At 47.1% G+C, this 27,262-nt stretch overlaps 1 protein-coding gene and 1 pseudogene across 1 annotated transcript; one reads left to right on the top strand and one right to left on the bottom strand.

Moving 5' to 3' along the window:
* Window positions 1-119, bottom strand: LOC133374549 (5S ribosomal RNA; annotated as a pseudogene).
* A 453-nt stretch (window positions 120-572) lies between these two features.
* Window positions 573-26,661, top strand: SSC4D (scavenger receptor cysteine rich family member with 4 domains). The gene is made up of 10 exons (XM_061605505.1): window positions 573-690; window positions 3,523-3,558; window positions 6,749-7,054; window positions 10,513-10,584; window positions 13,457-13,771; window positions 16,396-16,476; window positions 18,071-18,148; window positions 20,552-20,863; window positions 24,022-24,099; window positions 26,345-26,661. Exons 1-10 carry the CDS (start codon window positions 573-575, stop codon window positions 26,659-26,661), a joined length of 1,713 nt encoding a protein of 570 aa, XP_061461489.1.
* The last annotated feature ends 601 nt before the right edge of the window (window positions 26,662-27,262 follow it).

Here is a 27,262-nt window from a genome sequence, read left to right as displayed (position 1 = left end):
AGCCTACGGCACCCGGTATTGCCAGGCGGTCCCCCATCCAAGTACTAACCAGGCCTGACCCTGCTTAGCTTCCGAGATCAGGCGAGGTCAGGCATGTTCAGAGTAGTATGGGCATAGATCAAGCTTCTTAGATGGTTTGTTTTCTGTGAACCACTTTGAGCAACGAGGGCATGTGTGGGAAATGCAGCATATAAATAAATGATGGCTATGACAAATACCCTACCGTTAGGCATAGATTATTTGGGGAGGGGTGTTTTTGCTGCCAGGGAGGTTGTGCTTGTGGGATTGTCTGCTTCAGGTGCCAAAACAATGCGACCAGCCTTGGGCACGATGCACCTTGACCTGGTTTTTTTTTGGTGGGGTGGCACCATTTACCGCTCCTCCGCGGGCAGCAAAATGCCCTGTGCAAAAACCCAGGATGAAGATCTGTAGCGAGAAGGGTGGCAGTAATGCACTCAGGCAAGCTCAGTCATGCTCACGCACCTTCCCTTGGCTTACCAGGTGCGGCTCTGTGGTGATTTTTTGGGGGAGCCTGTCGGAAGAGCCTCTGCGTAACCCTGGGAAGAGCAGAAATGAAAACTGGTCCCTCTCCAGGACACAGGAAGAGAGACCAGAGGCCTGGGCTTTGGGTACCGCCTGCCTTGCTGATCTGGCCAGCTCTGGGCCCCTTCCTCTTCTTCCTCCCCACAGGTGAGCTGCTCCTAGGGTACAGGAGAGGAGTTGGGCTGCACGCAGAAAGGTGCTGTTGGGAGATCACCTTGAGGGCTGAGTCCGGGCCGGCCCTTGCCACTAGGGAAAGTGAGGCAGCCACCTCAGGAGGCAGCTGAGGCTGAGGGGTGGCAGTCACGCCCTAGCAGGAGTTGGTGCCATCAGTCAATCAACTCCCACTGCCTGGAGGAGGGCCACAGAGTCAACAGCAAAGAGCTTTCCAGCACCTGAAAGACTTCACAGTCCTTACAGTGCAATCCCAACCAGGACTATTCAGAAGTCCGTTCTGTTGAACTGAGAACATATGAAGAGCCGGGCGGCTGGATCCCAGGTATCGCCAGGGAGGGTTGGGAATGCCCCCTGCATTCTGGAGAGCCAGTCAGTGTGGATGATGTGGAACTAGATGAACCGACGCTCTGACACAGTTTAGCTTCCTAAACAGATGGGCCATGCCGGCTGGAACTGATGGGACCTGGAGGCCATCACATCCGGGCTCCCTTTGGGAGGAAGGGCGGGATATAAATGTAATAATTTAATAATAACTAGAGGGTTGCAGGCTGCCTGTCTCTGATTCTGAGACTTCAATAAATGCGCAGATTCTCTTCCCGGGTGGCCACTTCATATATAGCTTATATTTATAAGAAGAGGAAATACATCAACAAAAGAGGACAAAAGAGTTGAAACTTGAAAGCAGCAAGAAGGGGTTCTCTTTGCGTGGATTTTGTTTTTTTTTGCATACTTCAGCATGACTTGCACTTTGCCAAAAAGGAGGGAATGCATCACCACCACCCCCAAATGAGGACACAAACTTTCTGCATGCTAATTTATATATTTATTTATTTATATTTATGTATTTATTGCATTTATATACCGCCTCATAGCCAAAGCTCTCCGGGCAGTTTACAACAATTTAAAACATTAAAAACAAGTATACAAAATTAAAACCATATACAGATCAGTGGAGGCTGGTGGCTCCGTGGCCAGTGAATCCGCTCCAGGCTGAGCACTTTGGACAGCTCCTTGAATGCTCGGACCGAAACCCGGAGAGGATTCACTGCACCGCCGATGACGGAGCCACCCGTCTCCAGTGGTGCAGACGCAAAATCAGAAAGGATTGCCATAATTCAAATAGAAGTGCAACCTAGCTTACCATCCTGCGGGAAGGCTTTGGCCAGGTGAGCACTGTGCTTGCTCAGTCTGCCGTCTAGGCACTCGGTGTGGACAGGCAGCTTCAAGTTCCCTCTTTCTCTCCCGTCTGATGGATCTTTTATCCTTAGACTAGAACTGGACTGGACGGCCCTTCGAATGGTGAACAGTAAAATAGTGCATGTTCAGTAAAATCTCGTATGTGTTGCTGCTCAGAGGAAACCTCTATGGAGTTCAAGGGGACAGAGTTGCAGCTCAGTAAGTGGAGGATTTGCTTTGCATGCAAAAGGCCCCAGGCGGAATCCCCAATGGCATCTCCAAATAGGGCTGGCAAAAGACACCTGCTTGAAACCATGGATAGCTGCTGCCAGTCAGGGCAGACAACCCTGAGCTAGCCAGGCCAGTGGTCTGACTTGGAATAAGGCGCCTTCCTATGTTTCTGTGTTCCCATTGGGACTTAGTCCCCGGTAGCGATGGGGGAGAAATTCAGGTCCGTTCGTATTTAAAGCTGAATCGATCACACTCGCATGTTCCGAAACAGTTTGAGAACCAAAAGGCTTTGAAATCCGCACTGATCCAAATTCTGCAATGCAGTTCTGTGACCAAAGAGTGTTTACGAAGATGCTCATATTAGGGGAAAGTATCCGTAAAAAGGATAGATTGGTGAAAACAACATGCAAAAATGCATCATATCGGGGGAAATTGCTTGCAAACGTGTGTACAGTCAAAACCGCGGGCAAAAATGTGTTTAGTAGGAGACATTTGCACTGAAACGCTGAAGAACTTTTATGAGGAATACATTTTTTTTAAAATCGCAAATAGCTGCAGAAATGTCTGAATTTAAGGCGGCAAAAACGAGATACTGAGAGGACCAAAACTGACAGATCTTTCCGTCCCTACTCCTATACGGCTTAGGTCCGGGCTATCTGCCAGACCATATCTCCCTATATGAACCTGGTTGGCCACTGTGAGAACAGGATGCTGGACTAGATGGGCCACTGGCCTGATCCAGCAGGCTCTTCTTATGTTCTTATGTTCTTATGTTAACCTGCCCGGGCCCTGAGATCTTCAGGAGAGACCCTTCTCGCAATCCCAACACCTTCACAAGTGCGACCAGTGGGGACACGAGACAGGGCCTTTTCGGTGGCTGCCCCTAGGCTCTGGAACTCCCTCCTTAGGGAGGCAAGAATGGCCTCCTCTCTGCAGTCCTTCCGCCGACAGCTAAAGCCTTTTTTCTTCCGGCAGGGCTTTGGCACTGAAGGCTTTAAGGGTAGTGATTGAAGAGGGTGCTGTATGTTACTGTTTTACTTGTATGCTCTTAAACTGAGTTGCAGTATTTTAAGTGTATGTCTAATTGGTTTTAACATCTTAATAGTTTAATCCTGTTTTAATGCCGATTTTATATGTTTATATGTTTTATATGTTTATAGGTTCTTAATGATATGCGCTTATTTTTATCTGGAAGCCGCCTTGAGTTCCAGTTTGGAAAAAGGGCGGGGTATAAATAAAGATGATAATAATAATGATAATAATAATGATAATAATAATGATAATAATGATAATAATAATAATAATAATAATACTGTGTACAAGTGCATAGGATTGCACCCTAAGTGTGGACCCAGGATGCTATTCCCTCTGCCTTAACTTCTGTTTTCTCCATTTCAGCTGGTGGCTCCGAGGCTGCACAGGTGCCAGTTCCAGGTGAGCTCTCGTTGCCAAAGAGAGACCAGCGTTTGAAGCTGCGTCTTGTGGATAACGCCTGAGAGCTAGGAAAGGAATTCCTAAATAGTGTCTGGGTTGTTGCTGAATGTTTGCCACTTCTAACTTCCCCCAAGTGTTTCGCTGCAAGCATGAAGGTTGTGATGCTCCCATGGAGCTGATTGGACAGTGTCCGTGACGTCACTGGCAGGCATGTCCCCTAGTGTTGTCTGGTGCCCATTGGGACTGGTGGGGCAGAAGGCAGCCCGCCCACACAGTACATGGAGCCAAAGCCAATGATGGATAGAGCCAACTCGTTGTAGTTTTGCCCCCATCCTCCTCCCTGCTGAGTTCTATGAAAGGCAACCCTGGACTAAGGAGGAGGAGGGGGAAGCTGGCCGCCAGGGCCACCCTCTGGGCTGGTTGTAAGTAAGAAGGCAGGCAGGTGGGGGCTGGCTGAGGTTGGTGGGGCAACTAGTGCCCTAATGCACTAGGCTCTGCTGGCATTATCCCTCCCTTCCCCTGGGCTCTGCCACTTTGGGTAACCACAGTTTGAAACTGGACAGTTGCCAGTTCATTTCTGGGCCCAGTTCAAGGCACTCCCATTAGTGTTGAAAGCCCTAAATGACTTAGATCCCAAATACCCCCTCCTTCCCCACAGATCCTCTCGGGTGTTCAGATCAGCAGAAGGAGCCTTCTTTGTTGTTCCGCCCACCTCGGAAATTCAAGGGTTGGTGGCCCGGGAGAGGGATTTCCGTGGGGCACCCTCTAAGTTGTGGAATTCCCTCTTCACTGAGGTGTGTCCGGCACCTTCACTGTACAGTTTTTGAATCCTAAAGACACACCTCTTGTCCCCGTCCTTTGGCACCTAAGTTGTATGTTTTCAGGACACACCCTACTCCTGTGAATGCAATGTGCTTTAATGGTTCTTACCGCTGTATTTTAAATTTCTATAACCTGCCCTGGGATTTACTGGTGAATGGCAGGAAATAATAATAATAATAGTAATAATAATAATATATTTATTATTTGATTTATATCCCACCCTTCCTCCCAGTAGGGGCCCAGGGTGGCAAACAAAAATGCTAAAAACACTTTAAAACATCAAAAAAGTACCTTAAAATACATTAAAACAAAAACATTAAAAAAGCTTTAAAATAATAATAACCAATAAACAACAATAACAATCAACAACAAAAAATTATAATAATGAACAATATACAAACAACAACAATAACAATCATCAACTAACAACAACAACGTTTTCCCCTAGCTTGCTGGGGGTGGACTAGCTCATCCTCATATGGATGTGTTAGTGCACCCTGTCATAATCTGTATGTCTTGGGGGTCTCCATGGGGCACCCTCTCATTTTGCATGCCCTGCTTACCGTTAGTGCCAGGAATCGAGGCTTCCCACCCTGCAGGCCAAAGCTAGCCCACTGTATACCCTGTGCCAGCTAATGATTTTAAGCAAGCTGTTTTAGCCTTAAGTTAATCAATATATATTCAACATGTATTTGTTAGCAAAGCCTGGAGGCTTGTATTCCCCTTTCAGGCCCCAGCATCTTTGGGTATGTCAGATCACCTCATAGCCACCTGCAGTCTAATCTAGGTGTTTTAATGAGGATATGATGGCTTGCCCAGTATGATGCTGGGAATGTACCTTGTTAGAGAAATATCAAAGGAGTTTAATTAGGCATATATTTAAGTATATGTTTATCAGTAGGCAGTTCATAGTTGGCTTGCCTAGTATGGTGTTGGAAAGCACCTTGTTAGACTTCAGAGAGTCCTGATAGGCATAGATTCAATGGATGGGTCGAAGGACGGTCAATGACACGAGTCAAGTAACGGTCAAAGAGAACTTTGCATGTTAGTAAAGATGAAGATAAAGATGGTAGCCATATAGTTTGCCAAAAGAAGATGTCAAGGTGCTCCAAGAAAGATATTATAGTTTTTTAGCAATTAGTCTGCTTTGAAGGTGTTCTGTGAAAAGGTCAGAACTGCCAATTATATGCAACATATGTTACTTCAAAGTGTATAATCTCATTAATCATGTATGTAACTCCATGTGTATGCCAATGATATGTGCCAAGATTTATACTATATAAGCATGATCTGTGCCCAGCGTGAGTGTTCAGTCTCTGACCTCCGCTACTGCAGAGCGGTGGGACTGATCCACTTTTATTGGGAATACTTGGCTGAATGCTGTAAGTTACTCAATAAATTTTAACTCTTTGTAAGCAAACCTCTTGTCTGCATCTCATCTCTGGTAATCCAAAACAACCCTGAAGGTATACACCCACCAAGCCTCTCAGTGTGTCTTCCAGCAGCCTGCCTTGTCCACCCACACTCTTCCTAGGCTTCGTTTCTCACCGGCCATGCCACTCATCTCCCACCAGTGGAGACTGGCGACTCCTATTTCAGTTCAGCACCTTGGACAGCTCCTCGAAACTTTGGACTAAAACCTGGAGTGGATTCACTGCCCCACTGACATTGGATCCTCCAGTCTCCTCTGATCCCCACCCAAACAAAGGGGTCCTCCTGAAGCTGGTCCTGCCTAGAGACCTTCATCAAAATTGCCTACAAAAATGTGTTTATTAGGAGATATGGAGACTAAAATGCTGAAGAGTTTTCATGAGAGTTTTTCCCCGCTCCAAAAATAGCAAATTGCTGGAGAAATGTGGAAAACTGAGGCTCTGGGCACACTGGTCGCTTCGAAAGCAGCCAGAATGGTTTTTCTGGCTGCGTTTTGAAGCCGCTCTGCCCTCGGCTGGCCGCACCTCCCTTCCCCACCGCTGCCTTCAGACCTTTCAGGACTGCCCACACATAAGTGTCGGGCCAATCCCTGCCTCTGCCTGAGCCTGCAGCAAAGCGGTTCCATTGGACAGACCTGGAAGACAAATGGGCTGATCTACCAATCAGTTGCAAAATCTGCCCAGAACTGAGTTTTAGTTTTCTGACCAGAAATTGTTCTGACTTGAATTTTAGAATCTGACCAGAGTTTCAGAGTAAAAAGGGGTGGAGTTTGACTAGTGTTGTGTGCCCCAGCTTTCAGAAAAGAGGTGGAGACACACTGGAGCTGGCACAACAGTAATAAATTCAGTAATATCCTGAATTTAAGATTGGAAAAATGAGAGCCGAAATGGATGGGCCCTTCCATCTCTAGTCCTGACTGGTGGCCTTTTTCTTCCAGAGCTCCAGCTAGTCAATGGGCGCAGCCGTTGCCAAGGACGTGTGGAGATCTTCTACAACAACGCTTGGGGCACCGTGTGTGATGACGACTGGGACATTGTGGATGCCAATGTGGTTTGCCGCCAGCTCGGTTGTGGCCATGCCATAGCCATGCCACCCACGCTCTTCTTTGGCCCGGGGCGCGGTCCCATCTTCCTAGACAATGTGGACTGCAAAGGGAGAGAGGTGGCCCTCAGTGAGTGCAGCAGCCATGGATGGGGCATCCACAACTGTTACCACTACGAGGATGTTGCTGTCACATGTAACGGTACAAAGGTTTGGGTCCGATGGATGGCAGTGGCAGGAGGGAGAGGGGTTAAGCAGCGTTAAGTGGTGGGAGGGAGAGGGGTCAAGTAACCTTAAGTGGAGGAAGGGAGAGAGAGGGGTTAAGTGGAGGGAGGGAGGGAAAGAGGTTAAGCAGTGTTAAGTGAAGAAAGGGAGAGGGGTTAAGCAGTGTTAAGTGGTGGGAGGGAAGGGAGTTAAGCCATGTTAAGTGGTGGGAGGGAGAGAGGTTAAGCATGTGCTTGGATGGGAGACCACTAAGAAACTGTGTGTATGATGAAAGGCTAGATATAAAGAAGGGCTAGATATAAACATTAAAAAATGATGATAATATAATTGTGTGGGGATTAAATGGCATTTCTGAAGACAAAATGATACCTTCTTTGTTTTTGTTTTTCCTGTTGTTACTAATTTGATTTCTTGCCTGCCTTCTACCCTAAGGTCCCAGGAGGGGTAACAGCAATATAAAAATGCAATCTTAAAAGAAAGTTTCAAACAAATTACCATCCCAAGAACAGGCTGGTCCTGAAAATCTCATTTGTCAAAGGCTGGGGTAAAGAGGTGCATGCAAAGGAAACTACTACATAATGAGGGTGCCAGGTGCCCCTCTGTGGGGAGGGAATGCCACTACCTGGGTGGGCTGCCACAGGGATTGCCCTCTTCCGGGCTGCCATTCCTGAGGGCGGCGGGACTACCAAGAGGGCCCCGTCTACTGATCTCAACACCTGAGAGGGTCTGTAGGCAGTAGAGACCAATGGCTCTGATGTCAGTGGGGCAGGGAATCCGCTCCGGGTTTAATCTGAACTTTCAAGGCGCTGTCAAAAGCGCTGAACCAAATTAATTGGGGGATAGGTTTCAGTACCTTGGGCAGTTCCTTGGAAGTTCAAATTCTGGATTTACTGCCCAACTGACATCAGAGCCCCCCCCCCCGTCTCCACCGTCTGTAGGGAATTAGAAGATGCACAGCTGTGTCAGAGGAGGCACCATCTTTGAAGAGATTTCCCCTCCTGTCCGAGAGTAAAGGAAAATGGCAGGGGTGAATGTTTGGCAAGAGATTGTATTACCAAGAATTAGGGGCTTTGAAAAAACTTGAAGCGTGTTTCGTCTGGATAATTTAACAAGAGTTATATATCACTTTAAAAAAAACCCACCCACCTCTAAGTGGTTTACATAAAATAATATAAAATATTCATAAGAAAATACTGCTAAAACCAGCAGGCCTTAAAAACAAGTCACCATTTAAAAAGCCCTATCGATATGCAGACAAAATCAGCTGTTTTTAAACAGAACCAATGCACCCAATAAAATCACGTCTGGCTCAAAGCAGCAAAGTTCTTCAAAATGGAAATAGACTGCCTTCAAGTTGGTCCTGACTTATGGCGATCCTATGTATAGGGTTTTCATGGAGAGGGGGTTTACCATTGCCTTCCTCTGAGGCTGAGAGGCAGTGACTGGCCCAAGGTCACCCAGTGAGCATCATGGCTATCTGGGGATTCGAACCCGGGTCTCCCAGGTCACAGTCCAACACCTTAACCACTACACCACACTGGCTGTCTTAGCAAGCTCAAAAAACAACTTCACGAAGGCACGTACCTCCTCGTCATAGGCAGCCAGATTTAATCAACCAAAATGGATTAATCTAACAAATTAACCGAATAAGCCCTTCAGACAGTGCTTGTGTATTGGTGTGGTTTTCAGTGCAAGTCCTACTCAGACGTGATCGTCTGTGGAGCAAATTAGAACTGCTTTCTATTGAGAAAAGGCTATTGCTCCTGATTCGCTATTGAACCAAAATACATCTATCCAGGTACGATGTAGCTTTTGAGGTCACTTCTCGAAGGAGATCTCCTCCTCACGAGGTGTCAGACAAGGGTGTGTTCTCGCCCCCACCCTATTTAACCTATACTTGGCTGATCTTCCTTCTGTCCTGGGAACGATACAATCCCATCCACCAAAGATTGGGCATACAAAAGTACTCATTCTGCTTTATGCACACGATGCGGTTCTAATTTCCCAAACCCGGCTGGGTCTTAAGAGACTACTCAGTAGCTTTGCAGAATATTGTAAAGATAATTACCTTACAATTAACTATACTAAATCTAAAGTAATAGTATTTTCCAGGAGAAAGGTCAGGTACCCTTGGTTCATGGGGAACGACAGAATCAAACAGGTTGACCCCTACAAATACCTGGGTATCTGGTTCCATGAAACAGTCAGCTGGAGAATCCATGGCAAATATGTTAAGGCCAAAGCTGAGAAAAACATGGGTGCAATGACCCGCTTCTTTTTCACAAAGGGCGGGAAATTTTTGCCAGCGGCAGTATGTGTTTTAAGAACCAAAATAGTCCCGATGATATTCCATGGGGCACCAATTTCCTTACATCTATTTTTGGTGTCCCAAGATGTGTTTCTGGAGCTACCCTTAATCTGGAGGCTGGCCTTAACTCTTTAAAATGCTTAGCTTGGACCTATGTCAATAATTTCTGGCTACGCTGCTGTCTTATGTCTACTCAAGGCTCATTTACATCTCAGGTAATGAGAGACCCTCTTAAGCCATCTTGGACCAAGGTGGTGGTGGATAAAGTTGTTTCAGCTGGCCTTTCTCCTTCTGACTTGCTCTCTATGGAACTTGGTAGGGCCAAGGCGATTGTTAAACAGTGGCTAGTGGACATTGACATCCAAGAGCTTCTTGTAGCTGCTTCGGGCCCCTGTTCCCCTCGATCACTGGGTCTAACAGGTTTGCCTTGTAATGATGGGATGCTCTATCTAAGTTGGCTATCTGTACCCAAGTACAGGAGGACATTTTCTCTGGCCCGATTCAACGCCCTACCTTCTAAACTCTTGGAGGGTAGATACGATAAAACTCCACAGAATAATAGATGCTGCCCCTGTGATAATGCTGGAGTCTGTTTTACATGTTCTGTTTAATTGTAGATATTATGAAGGGGCCAGAAAAGATCTTTTATACCCTATTATGCAGTCTCTTCCAGGCCGCTCCCCTGAGTCTCTTCTGCCTGTTTTACTAGAGGGCTCTGACAAGGCAATTACCATTCAAGCGGCCACATTTCTGAACTTGGCCATTGTGACCAGACCCTGTAAGACTGTGAAATGTAATTAATTTTATCGTATTGTTTTGATGTCTGCCATAGCTCTGTCACGAAGCAGTCTCGTGTTAATATTTTTATACTGTATTGTGGTCGGCTGACTGAAATAAAAATGATTCACGCTGCTCAGAGTAGACCCATTGAGGTTTCTAGATATGATTCACCTAGGCTCCTTGATTGCAGTGGGTCTTCTCTGACTAGCTAGGACTTAGTTGAATACAACCCTGTGTGTGTGTGTGTGTGTGCATGGCAGAAGGCTAGCAGCTATGAGGTTGGTGAAAAAGATTGACTGCGCCTATGCTAATATTGATACTTCTGTTGGATTGCTTGTCTTTTGCAGAGCTCTTGCCCACCCAAGCATCAAGGGGACCAGGCGGCAGAACAGCCACGGCCTCATTACAGAATGGGGGAAGTGAGTGCTTTTTGGAGTTAGCTGAGGATAGCCCCTCAGATAATATGATTAAAAATAGCTTTGCAGTGCAGAACTCACATAACCTAAGGAGAACCTGCTGGGTGAGGCCAGTGGCTCATCTAGTCTAGCATCTTCTTCTCATAGTGGCCAACCAAATGTCCATAGGTATACAACAACATACAATTTTTAAAAAATATATAAAGAACTTTTTTTCAAACAACTGGCTGCTTGGAAAACTTTTTAAAGAGCTGCATGGGAGTGTCGGCACAGGAAAGTCATCAGGACATACCTGAAAGTCAAAAGTGAGGATGTGAGGATGTATCATGCATGTACAGTGGACTAGTAGACCAGGAGGCTAGTGGGTGGAGCCAGGTGAGTTTTGTTGAGCAGGAGGGAATTTTAAAAAGTCAGTTCGGTGGCTCTACAAACCGGGGGATAGTTCTGGGCATCTGGGGGAGCAAGACAGAAAGGCAGAGTCATGAAAAACTATGGGATGCTGTAAAAGAAATGGGGGTGCCACAGAATCTGATTGTCCTGATGCACAACCTATACTCTGGACAAGAGGCTACTGTAAGGACCGAATGGAGAAACTGACTGGTTCCCAGTTGGAAAGGGTATGAGACAGGGGTGTATTTTATCACCCTATTTGTTTAATCTATATGCAGAACTTATCATACAGAAAGCGGGATTGGACCAAGATGAAGGAGGTGTGAAAATTGGAGGGAGACATATCAATAATTTAAGATATGAAAATGATACCATACTACTAGTAAAAACCAGTAATGATCTGAAATGAATGCTGATGAAAGTTAAAGAGGAAAGCACAAAAGCAGGACTACAGCTGAACATCAAGAAGACTAAAGTAATGACAACAGAAGATTTATGTAACTTTCAAGTTGACAACGAGGACATTGAACTTATCAGGTGTTATCAACACATTGGCACAGTCATTAACCAAAACGGAGACAATAGTCAAGAAATCAGAAGGTGGCTAGGGCTGGGGAGGGCAGCTATGAGAGAACTAGAAAAGGTCCTCAAATGCACAGATGTATCATTGAACACTAAAGTCAGGATCATTCAGACCATAGTATTCCCGATCTCTATGTATGGCTGTGAAAGTTGGACAGTGAAAAAAGCGGGTAAGAGAAAAATCAACTCATTTGAAATGTGGTGTTGGAGGAGAGCTTTGCACATACCATGGACTGCAAAAAAGACAAATAATTGAGTGTTGGAACAAATTAAACCAGAACTATCATTAGATGCTCAAATGATGAAACTGAGGTTATCATACTTTGGACACATAATGAGAAGACCTGATTCACTAGAAAAGACCATAATGCTGGGAAAAACAGAAGGGAGTAGAAAAAGAGGAAGGCCAAACCAGAGCTTGGAAAAGTTACTTTTTTGAACTACAACTCCCATCAGCCCAATCCAGTGGCCATGCTGGCTGGGGCTGATGGGAGTTGTAGTTCAAAAAAGTAACTTTTCCAAGCTCTGCCAAACAAGAGATGGATCAATTCCATAAAGGAAGCTACAGACCTGAACTTACAAGATCTGAACAGGATGGTTCACGGCAGATGGTCTTGGAGGTCGCTGATTCATAGGGTCGCCATAAGTCATAATCGACTTGAAGGCACATAACAATAACAGTACACCGGGTTATGGAAAGCCACGGACACGTCCGGACATTTGAGAAGATTGGCACCTAAACAAATTGGGTTGTCATCTACAAAGTCCTATTCAGAGTAGACCTATTGAAATTAATGGACCTAACCTAAGTAGCCATGTCCATTAATTTCAGTGGGTCTGCTCTGAGTAGGACTAGTGAGTGCCACCCATAATCTCGTTACTTGCTGACCGTTGTTGTTTTACTGGAAAAAACCTACAAACTTCTGTTTTATAAGGAGAGTCCCAAATTGCAACTAGAAGGATTTTTTCACACGGCATATTGTTAGAATGGTGGGATTTGCTCCCATAAGGTGTCGTGATGGCTCAGGCCCTGTTTGTGGGCATCTCATTGGTCACAGTGAGAACAGAAGAAGACTACATGGGCCACTGGCCGGATCCAGCAGGCAGGCTCTTGGGTTATGCTGTTGTTGCGTGCACCCCAGTCTCTGAGCGGTGAGATACTGCCAGGATTCCCAGCGCTTACCCAGGGTTTTGCTTTCTTGGTATGAAGATGAGTGGAGACTGTGGTGTCTCTGTGATATATGGCTTTATTTACACATATATACAACCTGAGTGGAAGATGCAAGGGGCTCACAGCATTAACACCCCAACAGAACCCCTTTAGGCTTCACAGGAGTCCCCAAACCCATAGCTTGGGATTCAGCACAGAGCACGAGGCAAGCCTCCCTGGGTACTCCCAGCTCCCAGCTTCACATCGGTCTCACCGGCACACAGAGACTACTTCCTTTGGGAGGGGGAGGGGGTCACTCTCCTGCAAGAGTTCCCATAGCAACAGGACTGCTCTGGACCAAGTCTTTAGACATGTAAATCAGGTCCATCAACTGAACAAGGAAGCTAGCTTGACCAGAACTGTTAACTGGTTTGACACGTTCAAGCAGGTCTCCCTAACACAAACTGCATCTCTGTCTATTCAAAATCACAGGCCAGAAGGGGACACACAAACATTATCCTGACCAACCAATCCCCCAATCCTATAACATTATATGATTTTATTTATTTATTTATTTCAATGTATTTATCAACCTCTTAACTTTTCACCTACAGTGTGCAAAGTCTAAATGTTCTTGTTTTTGATCTAGTAGGACTTACTTCTGAGTAGGTATGGTTAGGGCCACCCCCACTAGTCTTTAAGGTGCCACAAGACTCTGCTGTTCCCTTCTATGCCTCTCTGGTCCCGCTCCAGGCAACGGTAGCCTCCGACTGGTGGGCGGAGCCAATTCCTGCCAAGGCCGAGTGGAGGTATTCTACAAAGGGAACTGGGGGACGGTGTGTGATGACGACTGGGGGCTGAGCGATGCGGGCGTGGTGTGCAAGCAGACGGGCTGCGGGCGTGCTGTGGAGTACAAGACCAACGGCTACTTCGGCTATGGCACGGGGCGCATTCTCCTAGACAATGTGAATTGCGAGGGGAGCGAGCCACACCTCTCGGCCTGTTTCAGCCTTGGCTGGGGCATCCATAACTGTGGGCACCATGAGGACGCTGGCGTCATCTGTGCTGGTGAGTGAACCTTCAGGGCTGGCTCAACCATACGGGCAAAGGGGGAAGCCACCTGGGGTGCTAAGATCCCGGCCTCAGCAGCGGTGGCTGGTGCCCACTGGGACTGGTGGGGCGGAAGGCAGGGAGCCCAACGGTAGGTGGAGCCAGAATCAATGACAGGCGGAGCCAATTCATTCTAGCTTTGTCCCTATTGTCCTCCCTGCTGAGTTCTACAAAGGCTAAGGAGGAAACTGCAGAGCTTGGGAAAGTTTCTTTTTTGAACTACAACTCCCATCAGCCCAGTCTGGTGGCCATGCTAGCTGGGGCTGATGGGAGTTGTAGTTCAAAAAAGCAACTTTTCCGAGCTCTGGGAAACTGACAGCCAGTGCCGCCCCCTGGACTGGTTGTATGTAAGGATGAAGACAGATGGGGGCTGCTTGAAGGCAGACTGAGCTTGGTGGGGCGGTGTCCCACTTGCCCTAATGGACCAGCCTTTATTGGGTCTAAGCCGGCACCGGCGGCTGGCTCCATGTCAGTGGGATGATGGCATCTGCTCCAGGTTTTAGTCCATACTTTCAAGGAGCAGTCGGAAGTGACTTACATTGGGTGCCATTCAATGATAGTCCTGCTCAGAGTAAACCCACTGAAGTTACTAGACATGACTAATGTGGGTTCATTGATTTCAGTGGGCCTACTCTGAGTAGGTCTTAGTGGCATGCAACCCATAAAAACCATTTTAAACAAACATGGTGAATAAAACACAGCCTGGGCTCCTGCTGGGAGGAAGGGTGGGATATAAATCAATTAAACACACAAATAAATAAAAAGCTAAAAACACATCTGTACAGGTAAAGGACAGGTCTACAGACCCCACTCCCTGCAAATATTTGATTTCCTTTGTGTGATATTATTACTGATTGATTAATTAAATTTACGTCCCGCCCTTCCTCCCAGTAGGAGTCCAGAGCGGCTCCTCTGCTAGAAGGCAGAGATGGGGTGGGAAGTCTAAGGACTAGGGATGGAACAATCTGCCAGGTTGGGTCCTCTCGGTTTCTCATTTTTCAAATTGTAAAGTTCAGTTTTCTTCATTTTCTGCAGCAATTTGCTTTTAAAAAAAATCCTCATGAAAGTGCTGTGGCTTTTTAGTACAAATATCTCCCACTAAGCACATTTTTTTGTCTGCAGTTTTGACTCGTGTACATGTTTTTGCAAGCAATTTCTTCTGATTGTAATGCGTTTTTTGTATATTGTTTCCCCTAATTTTTAAGCACATTTTTGTTTAACTGATGTGTTTTTGTAAACACTGCTTGGTCTGAGAGCTGCATCACAAAACTCAGATACATATGAATTTCGAAGGATGGCTGTGTTTCAGTTCTCACATTGTCTCAGAAAAGATGGGTTTGATAAATTAAAACTGAATTCATAGAATAGTAGAATTGGAAGGGGCCCGTAAGGCCATCAAGTCCAACCCCTGCTTGATGCAGGAATCCAATGTAATGCATACCCGACAGGTGGCAATAGTGTTAGATGGGTGGGGTCCTATCCTGAACAGGGGTGGGGTGCACTAGGCATGATTTCAGAGTCCAGCAAGGGAAGGAGGGCAACATCAAGCAAGTCCATGTTCAGGTTTCGGCAAAGTAATGCCAAGCAAAGCAGATTCCGATAAGTCAAAGCCAAGCAAAGTAGAACTCTGGTCCCATAAGGTAAATTCCAAACAAATCAGGTAGCACCCTGGACAGCTCCATGTAGAGTTCAGGCAGGAAAGTCATACAAAGGGGCTCAAAAGTTGTTTCAGCAGCAAACTCAGAGCGAGACTATGAGGCAGGTCCACACCATGCATTTAAAGCGCATCCAATGCACATTTAAAGCACACAACTTTCCCCCAAAGAAATGGTTTATTAAGGGCGCTGGGGATTTGTAGCTCGGTGTATGGGAAGCCACAGTTTTCAGGCTTTATGTGCTTTAAATGTGTGTTGGATGTGTTTTAAAGGAATAGTGTGGACCTGCCCTAAAGAGAGGTGCTGCTGCATCTCTGTGGCTAGCTCAGTTAAGGGGCAGTGCCTGCTTCAACAGCCACTGACTCTGACTCCGCTGTAGTACCTGCTTCACCTTCCGGGCTGGAGTCTGAGGATGGCCGTCAGGCTGGAGCAATGCTGGCAATGGGGTGTAATGGTTAGAGTGTTGGCCCAGGACCTGGGAGAGACCAGGGCTCAAATCTCCGCTCGGCCATGAAGCTCCCTGGGTGACCTTGGGCCAGTCACTGCCTCTCAGCCTAACCCACTTCACATGGTTGTTGTGAGGATAAAATCGGGAGAGGGAGAACCATGTTTGTACGTGACCTTGCACTCCTTAGAGGAAGCTGGGACATAAATGTAACCAACCAACCAACCAAACGCGCCTCTGTTGTGCTGGCGTGTCCAGAGTCGTGGGGACATTTGGAGCCTGCCTCGAGGGCAAATCCCTCTCGCACATTTCTACCAGACCCACAGCTTCATCCCCTAAAGGTGGAGATTTGGGTGTCTGTGGTCATGGTCATCTTGCATAAGGGTCTGGAGCAACGAGCATCACTCACCCTTTGGCTTGAAATCCTTTACTGGAATGGCGACAGGCTATGATGTGCCTTTTCTGCTGCTGTCTCCTTCCAGGGCTCAGGACAACGACTGCCACGGCTGTCACCACCTCAGTGGCCCAGGACTCTGAGCAGTCATTTGCAGATACAGACACAGGTGAGAGAAGACAGGCCATCATTCATCCCACCCTCCACAAAAATCCCATCATGGACCGTTGGCAGGTTATGTTTTCCTGACTTCAAATGCAGGATGCATTTCTGTACATCTGCTTACCTGGAAAATCACCAGCGGCTGTCGTAGATCAGTGGCGGAGAACTGTGACCTGCAGGCCAAAATAAACCTGCCAGGTTCAGAGGCTGACCCACCTGGCATTTGGGGAGAAGCATACTCCCCTTTCTTGAGCCTGATGTCACATGACAACAGGGGCAGGTGGTGGAGGCTGGTGGCTCTATGTCAGTGGGGCAGTGGCATCCGCTCCGGGTTTTCATCTGAACTTTCAAGAAACTGTCCAAGGTGCTCAAACCTATTCCCTAAATGGGTTCAGCACCTTGGACAGTTCTTTGAAAGTTTGGACTAAAACCCAGAGCAGATGCCACTGCCCCACTGGCATCGAGCCACAAGGGAAGTTCAAGCCCAGAACATTCAAAGGAAGGAAGAAGCAGACTCTTTCACTGCAGCTCATGGTTTGACATTGCAAAGCACCTAGCACCATATGACTTCAGGTGTTCAACAGGGTTGACAGAAGTGGTCTGTGGAACGTTGGCCACTTCTGAATCTGGCCTCCAGTCAGATCCAGTCCATCGCCACCCCAGTCATAGATGGACAAGCAATTCCCCCATTCTCAATCCTGTGAAATGGAAAGAGAACCTCACTTTTGACGTTTGGGAGTCTCTTGAAGACTTTTTGGTGCTGACTGGCCTATGCAGCAGTTTGAAATTTTTGTTTATTAAATAGCCCGTCATTTTAATGATTGTTTCGTACGGTTTTAATTTATGTTTATGTTCTATGCTGCCCTGATGTTTTGCCAGAAGGTGGTATATAAATACTTTTATAAGCAAACAACAGATAAACAAACCACAATTGGCCCATTGTTTCTTGAGAGTGGGGAGACCTGAAAAGATTTCACATGTAAGAGAAGCTTTTAACAGTATAGAAATACATGATATTGGCTATTAACTGCTGCAGATCAAGCCTGTGTCCATATCAGACATTTAAAGTGCATCCTTGCCCCCAAAAGAATCCTGGGAACTATAGCTTCACAGAGCTACCATTCCCAGCACCTTTATAGAATCAGAGAATCGTAGAGTTGGAAGGGGCCTTTAAGGCCATCAAGTCCAACCCCCTGCTCACTGCAGGAATCCAACTGAAAGCATCCCCGACAGACAGCTGTCCAGCTGCCTCTTGAAGGCCTCCAGTGTCGGAGAGCCCACCATCTCCCTCGGTCATTGGTTCCATTGTCATACCGCTCTAACAGTTAGGACGTTTTTCCTGATATTCAGTTGAAATCTGGCTTTAACAAACCATTCTTTGGGGGCAGAGGAACAGGTGTGAAATGTTTTAAATGTATGCCATGCACACAACATGAGCCACTTTTAAAGGGCCCATTGAAAGGTTGGCAATCTCGTCCCACGAGCCGGGGCCAAGCCGCAGGACTGTCGGTCTTCCTGGTGGCTGGGCTGAGTTCTCAAACAGCATCTGGCTGAGTGCCACTGGAGGCCGAAGGTTGCTGTGATGGCATGTGTCTTTGCAGTCACGGAGGGCCAAGAACAACCTTCTCCTGAAACTGAGATGATGGTGACCTCAGCTTTCCTACTGCTGGAAAAACAACGTAAGTACATTTGCGTGTCCTTTGTAGATGGGAATAAGGCTTTATCAGAGATCAAAATCTCCAAAGAGAAGGCTAAGGGTTTAGGAGAAGGTCTTGGTGGTGGGACGATGCGAAGGTTTTTAGTTCAGGAAAGAAAGGAGAGGTTCCCAATGATACAACATAAGACACAAAACCAAAAATGCCGGAACCAATAATAAGGAGGCAAGTACAAGCCACAATTTATAAATGCAAAACACTCGGATGGCGATAAGCACAAAAATGCAAAACACAGATAATAATAATAATAATAATGATAATAAACAACTTTATTTCTACCCTGCCCTTTTTCCAATAGGACTCAGAGCGGCTTACAACTAAAAACCAACACCATTAAAACATACAGAAATATACAATTAAAAATAGAATTAAACTATGAGAAAAATTAAAACCATAAAACATACGTTAAAAACAGTGGACAATTTAAGATATGAACCCGCCCGTATACTACGTTCAGCTACGAAGGCCCTCCTCCGGGTTCCAACCCATAGGGATGCCCGGAGGGTGATGACAAGATCTAGGGCCTTCTCGGTGGTGGCCCCCGACCTGTGGAACGGTCCCCCCGAGGAAGTGCGCCTGGCGCCGACGCTGCTTTCCTTTCGGCGCCAGGTTAAAACTTTTTTATTCTCCGAAGCATTTTAATCTAAATTGATTTAAATTTAAAATGTTACTGCATTGATTTAGATTGTGTTATTTTGTATCATATTGTGTTATTTATTGTATTTTTTATGCTTTGTATTTCTATGTTCACCGCCCAGAGAGCTATTGCTAGTCGGGCGGTATATAAATTTAATAAATAAAATAAATAAATAAATAAATAAATAAAATAATGAAATCATATACTATAGTCACCAATCCTATGACACTTAATCCTGGCCGTTCTCTATCCCAAATGCCCATTGAAATAAAACAGTCTTTACTTGTCGCCGGAAAGACGGCAAGGAGGGAGCTAATCGCACCTCACTCGGAAGGGAGTTCCATAGCCTAGGGGCGGCCACCGAGAAGGCCCTATCTCGTGTCCGCGTCATATGTACTTGCGAAGGTGTGGGGAGCACAAGAAGGGCCTCACCTGAAGATCTCAAATCCCGGACAGATTCATATAACTGCGAAAACAAAGCAATGTACAAATTCAAAGCAAAGAGATGGAAAGTGAAACCAGACTCCGAAGTATATCAGTGATGAGCTCTCCAAGGTTGCCAGATTAGTTCAGATCAAAGCATCAGGAACAGAAGCATAAATTGCTGGTGTTTCCCGTTCAACCCTCATCCCATAAAAATCTGCCTTGCATGCAGAAGGTCCCAAATTCAATCCCAAATGGCATCTCCAGGTAGGGCTGGGAGGGACTCCTTGCCTGAAATCCTGGAGAGCAGCTGCCAGTCAGTGTAGACAATACTGAGCTAGATGGACCAATGGCCTGACTCTGTATAAGCCAGGTTCCTAGCTTCCTAAAATCCAAAGCAGTTAGAAACATGAACTGGGGTCTCCTAACTCATAGCACCCTTTCCAATCTATAGCTCCCAGGATTCTTTGGGGGAAGCCACAACTATTTAAATAATCGTGGAATAAATGTGTAGTGTGAATGTGGTCTTAGCCATGCACCTGACGCTCAGCCAGGAGAGTGTCTGCCTTATCTCAATTGGGAGGGAGTTCCACAGGCTTTTCTCCCCCTACACTGAATGTGCGGGTTGTAGTTGCTACAAGTGTATGTGTGTGTGTCTATGTGTCCATGTGTATGAAACTGAGGTCATCATACTTTGGACACATAATGAGAAGACGTGCTTCACTAGAAAAAACAATAATACTGGGGAAAGCGGAAGGGAGTAGAAAAAGAGGAAGGCCAAACAAGAGATGGATTGATTCCATCAAGGAAGCCACAGACCTGAACTTACAAGATCTGAACAGGGTGGTTCACGACAGATGCTCTTGGAGGTTGTTGATTCATAGGGTCGCCATAAGTCGTGATCGACTTGAAGGCACATAACAAGAAGCCCATGGGCAGGTGGTGTGTCTGTGGCTTTGCCCTCTCCCAGTGGTCTCGAGAGGTTACCCATGAGGGAATGCATCTCTCTGGCTGAAAAAGCCCCCCCTCCCCGATTTAGGTTATGCTTTTTCTGAAAGGATGTCGAGCCAGTTCTTGAATGCAGGATACAATCTGCAGATGGTAAGACACCAGAATTCATGAGCATCGAAACCCTTTCTCCAGGCCTCTTGGTAACCTGCTGCAAAAATAAAAGGGAAATGCACATTCCCCTGCGGTGGAGCCAGGCGGCGGAATATCCGCCAATCAAAAGTGAGCTTGGGGATGTCCCACTGTTATGGCCACATTTCAGCATCTCTCCTTCCCCCACTCCCAAATCCGAGCAGCAGGTGGCGGCATCCGACTAGCAAATGGGAACAGCAGCTGCCAAGGCAGAGTCGAGGTCCTCTATGGGGACACCTGGGGGACCGTTTGCGACGACGACTGGGATTTCCCCAATGCCCAGGTGGTCTGCCGGCAGGTGGGCTGCGGCTCGGCACTTGTGGCCACCGTGCTGGGCTACTTTGGCTACGGCACCGGGCCCATCCTTCTGGACAACGTGGACTGCGCTGGCACCGAGGCGGACTTGGCCGACTGCTTCAACCTGGGATGGGGGCAACACAACTGCAGGCACCACGAGGACGCCGGCGTCATATGCAGCGGTGAGAGATTGTTGTGCACTGGTGGCAGTTAGCCATTCCCTCCCGTCCTTCAACTCCTGCCTCATGTAGCTAAAGGGACCCACAGTCCAGCCTTGGGGCTGTCAAGACACCTTCCGCCAACCTGGGTCCCCTCCGGCTCTTTTAGATGGCGACTCCCATCAGCTCCCACCAGCACGGCCTAGACCCCACCAGGCCCGGCACCGTATGGCTATGCCAGCACAGGCTGACGGGGCCCGTCGTCCAAACTAGCTTGGGGGCGCCAGCTTGGTGAAGGCTGCTATAAGGGACTGCATTATGGATCTGGCCCCTGCTTTGAATTTCACCTCTGCTAGGAAATCACCAGGCAGCCCTTGGTAAGCCTTGTAAGGACTGACGTAGCATCAACCTGACCCCGCCCAATCTGCAGTATGCTAGATAATAACATGGACATACCTTACAGGGCTGTCGTAAGGAATGTGATTATTTATTATTATTGTTGTTGTTTACTTATTATTTATTGAGTTTATATCCTGCCCTTCCTCCTGAAGGAGCCCGGGGCAACGAACACATCGACAAAACAATTAAGAAACGTTATCCTTTGTATAGTTAAAAACATTCAAAAAACAGTTACAGTTAAAAACATCCTTTCATCCACGATCTCTGGGTTGCCGGTAGGGCTGTGCACTGGATTCAACTGAGGGCGGAGCCAAATTGGGCCCATTCAGATATTTTTAGGCCTTGGCCGAATCGGGTGCTGACAGCCATGGATCGCTATGGGTCAGATTTGATGACCCAGCGCAACCCAGGGCTATCAGGCAGGAAGAAGGGGCAGCTGCACCTCTCCTTCCTGTCTGATAAGCAGAGGCAGTGATCCTCTGGGGGTGCGGGCACTGTTTTGCAGAACAGCGTCTCCCAGGATACTCCCTTCTGTGCGATGCTATTTTGCAGAAGGCTTTTCTGCACACACAATCTAGATCCGTAGCATATTTTGTTGTCCCTGAAAAGCACTTCTTGAGAAAATGGCTTCATTCCAAATGGAAGAGCTCGTTGCTGATTGATCCTGCATTACCTCGCAATGTGTCCGCTTGGAAATGGATGTAGGCAGTCTCAGCAATGGAGGGTGTATCCGCACCTGCCCAGTGACATTATGAATGGGCATTAGAGATAGGGAGAAATCCGACTCAGATCTCAGTTAAAGCCAACTTGATCAAATTCATACTTTCTCAGAACGGAAACACTGCTGTCCTTTGGAATTTGCACTGATCCAAATTTTGCGATGCAGTTCACTAACCAGTGTTTCCAGAGATGCATAGATTACGGGAAAGTGCATAAAAATGTGTATATGTGCAAAACAAACAAAAATGCATAATATTAGAAATTGCTTGCAAAAACATTATTCACAACTGCATACAAGAGGGTGCTTATGAGGAGAACTTCACACCAAAAGGCTGAAGAATTTTCATGAGGATCAAAAAAATATATATCTGCAAGTTGTGGCAGAAATGCGGAGAACCCAATTGGACAGATCCTTCCATCTCTAGTGGGCCTGTGCCAAGATGGCAATCAGAGCTTGGAAAAGTTACTTTTTTGAACTACAACTTCCATCAGCCCCAGCCAGCACGGCCACTGGATTGGGCTGATGGGAGTTGTAGTTCAAAAAAGTAACTTTTCCAAGCTCAATCTCCACTTCATCTGGGGCTTGTACATGGAGGGAAAGGGGTGGCTAACCTAACCAAAGGGAGGGTCTTCAAATGCTTGTCAAGTAGCCACACCCACCCTTGTGGACGGCAGGATCTAGACGCAATCTCGTGTGCACGCAACCTGGATGCTATGCAAAACGGGATAGTAGTGGGTAGAACTCCCTTCCCGCAAGTACAAAAAACACAAACCCTTGCCACCCAGTAACTCACACTGACGTGTTATATGGGCTCTACCAGGACAAAATCTTGGGAGATAGAAATGTATGGTGTTATAAAACATAACTGGTGCCAAATAGCCCCCCAGGGTGCACTCAGACTGTCAGTGCTCTGCAGGAGGAAAAACTCAGTTTGTATGATTAAAGTGGATTAAAGCACTCTGTCACCCTAAGATGACAAATCAACGTTTTTTTTTAAAAAAAAACCACACAGAGAGACATTTTGCTATGTGGAAAGTGAAGGAGATATTCAGTGACAAGTGAACGGATCCTGGGGAGACGTGCAAACACCATGTAAACAAATCAGGATTAATGCAGGTTGAATGCTCATTGCCATATATAATGCTGGATATAATGCATAGAGGCAGGGGGCTGTAGTGGTTAGAGTGTTGGACTAGAACCTGGGAGAGACCAGGGTTTGAGTCCCCACTTAGCTATGAAGCTCAGCGGGGTGACCTTGGGCCAGTTACTTGTCTCTCAGCCAAAACTACCTCACAGGGTTGTTGTGAGGATAAAAACAGGGGGAGGGGAAGCAGATACGCTACCTAGAGCTCCTTGAAGGAAAAGGTGGGATATAAATAAATAAATTTGTTGTCTTATGCCTTCAAGTCAATTATGACTTATAGAATTGTAGAGTTGGAAGGGGCCTATAAGGCCATCAAGTCCAACCCCCTGCTCAGTGCAGGAATCCAAATCAAAGCATCCCCAACATGTGGCTGTCCAGCTGCCTCTTGAATGCTTCCAGTGTCGGAGAGCCCATTAACTCTCCAGGTCATTGGTTTCATTGTCATATGGCTCCAACAGTTAGGAAGTTTTTCCTGACTTTCAGTTGAAATCTGGCTTCCTGCAACTTGAGCCCATTATTCCGTGTCCTGCACTCTGGGACGATCGAGAAGAGATCCTGGCCCTCCTCTGTGTGGCAACCTTTCATGTACTTGAAGAGTGCTATCATATGGCGATCCAATTAATCTTTTGGATATGTTCATTGGGTTTTCATGGTTAAGGGGTATTCAGAGGTGGTTTCCCATTGCCTTCCTCTAAGCCTACGGCACCCGGTATTCCCAGGCGGTCTCCCATCCAAGTACGCACCAGGCCTGACCCTGCTTAGCTTCTGAGATCCCAATAACGACTGGACCTATTCTAGTCTAACCTCTGCATAAGCTTTTTGCAAGCAAATCAGAAAAGCTCAAATGATTGCAGAAGCCCTTGGGGTAGGGTGGGGTTCTTTGCTGTTAAAATGTCCCTCCGCTTTTTCCTGGACCAGGTGCAGAAGAATCCGGAGAGCCCTTCCAAGAAGACCCTTTTGCCATGCCCCCTTCGACCACCACAGGCCCCAAGGATGGTATGTGGGGCCCAGGGCCCGGGGCTCTCCCTCTATGATCCCCACAGCAGTTGAGTTGCCTGCTATTTAGCTGAAACAGGGCAAGAGGCTCCTGTGGGGGTGACTGCCTAGGACAGGAGTCTGCAGGGAACGGCACTGTTGTAACAGGTACGAGAGGAGGGGGCCTCCTTGTCCGAGCACAGCTTTGGTGCCTTGTGGTCCAGCTGCTTGGGAACAGGAAGGTAAGAGGAGGTGGTGATGCAAGGTAGCGTGGCTGCAATTCCCCCTGGTGTGGCAGGGCCTTGGGAGTGTGCAGACGGTCATCAAGATAGGCACCGTGGACAGTCCATAGCTACATCCTCTGTCATCTCTTTCTCTCTCCCCCCCCCCAGCTCATGGAAAGTGCTCACTAGCAAGAGCCGGCTTTGGATCCCATTAACATCTAGGGATAGGAGACAGTTCACCTCGCATTTGAAGGCAATCTACAAAATCCATACTTTCCCAAACAGGAAGAGAACTGAAACATGGACATCCTTCCAAATTTGCCATCCTTGAATAAATACCCCCCCAAGGTCTTCTGACCGCTGCCATCCCTAATGGGCTGGCCGACCCTGGTCTTGGTGTCATAAATCTAACCCTATTTATTTAGTTTGAGCATTTGTGCTCCGCTCTTCAGCCAAAAAGGCTCCCAGAGTGGCTCACGGACAATCAGTAAAAACAAGGCACTCCCTGCCTGCTGGTTTACAGTCTAAAGAACACGACACACAAGGGGAACGGGACAGGGAGGGAAGAGGAAAAAAGCAAGCTCAGGTACCACTTGTAGTACAAATCCAGGGGCGAAGCCCATCATTCAGGCATTGATCTGTTTTAGTGCTAAGGCCAGAATTTGTCCCCATTCCAATGAGGGGGGGGGAGAAGAAAAATTAGATTCAGTTTCATTTAAAGTGGAAACTATCACATTTCTGAAACAATATTATTAATTAATTATTTAAATTTCCATGCCACCTTTCCTCCTAGAAGGAGCCCAGAGCGGCAAACAAGGACAGACCGCTAAAAACATCTTAAAGTAAAGGTGTCCCCGCACTTGTAGTGCAAGTCATTTCTGACTCTTAGGGTGCCGTCTTGCGACGTTTACTAGGCAGACCGTATATATGGGATTACCAGTTCCTTCCCTGGCCTTTCTTTACCCCCCAGCATATGCCAGGTACTCATTTTACCGACCACGGATGGATGGAAGGCTGAGTGGACCTCGACCCCTTTTACCGGAGATTCGACTTCCTCCTTCCGTTGGAATCGAACTCCGGCCATGAGCAGAGCTTTGGCTGCGTTACCGCAGCTTAAAAGCAAAACAGCTTTTTTTTAATATATAAAAAAAACACTTTTAAAAAACCCTTTAAAGTAAGAGAACTGAAACACAGTTACCCTTCAAAATATACACCTTCCCGATTTTTGCAAAGCGGTTCTCCAACCAATGTTTACAAAAAATGCATTTAATAGAGAAAGCGGGCATAAAAATCAATACATTCATGAAAAGAGCATACAAAATTGCATTACTTTAGGGGAAAGGGCTAGCAAAAATGTGTCCATTAGTCAAAACTGCCTACGAGAATGTGTTTATTAGGAGACCTTCGCACTAAAATGCTCATGTATTTTCATGAGGATTTAAAAAAATTAATTTTGCAACTTGCTGCAGAAATGCTGGGAGCGGAATTTAAGATTTGAAAATAATGGGAAACCGGGAGGACTCAAACTTCACAGATCGTTCCATCCGTACTCTGAACATGTATAGAGTACATTCCTGTAGCAACTGGGGAGCAAGAGAAACATCTCTTGTGGTGCTGCCACTGGGTCATAACTTGTTAGAATCTATCCATCGATTGAAAGATATAGATATATTGCGGTGGAGTGCAGATCTGTTAAGACTCATTATTGACTTGCTGAGAGGTAAAGCCATACATGCTGATGCTACCATGAGGTCTGCACTCAGGAATCCATGACTGACTAATTGAGAACAAAGACGGGAAGAGAAGGGAGGAAGAGGAGGAGCAAAGCCTGCAAAGACAACAACCCCTTTAGAGGAGGAATCAGCAGAGGGAAGAATAGATGGCCTTTCTGTCTCTCCCCCTCCCTTGTAGGTCACTTGTAGCACACATTTACTCCCAACATAACAAAGGTTATGAGAATAGGAAGGACACAGATTTGGAGGAAGTCCCAAACCTTTCTATGCTGTTCTCCCCCCCTGCCACCTGGTCTCCCCAATTTGCAGGTTTCCTGCGCCTGGTCAATGGCAGCCACCGCTGCGAAGGGCGGGTGGAGATGTTCTATCTCTCTCAGTGGGGGACGATCTGCGATGATGCGTGGGATGTCAAGGATGTGAAAGTGGTCTGCCGGCAGCTCGGCTGTGGGGTTGCCTTGGCCGCCTCAGGGGAGGCCCATTATGGCCAGGGCACCGGCTACATCTTCCTCGACAACCTCAAGTGCAAAGGGGATGAGACATCCCTGCTGCGTTGCTCCCACATCCGCTGGAACGTCCACAACTGCGACCACTCGGAAGACGCCGGTGCCCTCTGCAAACTCCGATGATCTGCTGGGAGGTACGTTCTGAGCCAGGCCCTGATCCAGGCAGGGGTCAGACATGAATGTCCCCCTCCTCGTGAGGAGACTTGGATGCTGTTGCCTGCTGGATCCCTGGGCTTGTTGAGGGGGTCACTATACGAGAGCCGGTCAGGAACCCAGGCCACATGTGTGAAGACTTTCAGACGTGCACAGTTGAATTGTCTAGGTCCAATGGCTCCTCAGGGTCAGTGGCGGTGTGTGGGTACGTCTGCTTGGGTGGTGTCTTCCTCCTCCTCTGAGGAGACCTTGGGTTCCAGTTCTGGGCAGGGGTGAGCCAAGATCCGCAAGGGCTGCTGTACTGCAGCACCACCAAAATTGCAAGTGACCAGAGGGTGGTATTGCCGATCCATGTTCTGCGTGGCTCAGGTGACCCGTGGAGGCCAATTGGGTTCTCTCTCTGTCTCTCGAACAACAGGTTGTTTCTCGAGTCATTTCCGGAGTCAAGACTGCCTGGGCAAACTGGTTCCTTGCTCTTTCAGACCAACGCCGCCTGTCCTCGTGAGCGGAGCATTCCAGCGGCGAGAGGCTGATCTTCCTCAAACCGTCACCAAAATCTTCTCTCTCAGGT

The sequence above is a fragment of the Rhineura floridana genome, chromosome 21, assembly GCF_030035675.1.
Source record: "Rhineura floridana isolate rRhiFlo1 chromosome 21, rRhiFlo1.hap2, whole genome shotgun sequence".
In the NCBI taxonomy this organism is placed as follows: Eukaryota; Metazoa; Chordata; class Lepidosauria; order Squamata; family Rhineuridae; genus Rhineura; species Rhineura floridana.
The sequence above is the reverse complement of the archived record's forward strand: the minus strand, read 5'-3'. Positions and strand labels throughout refer to the sequence as shown.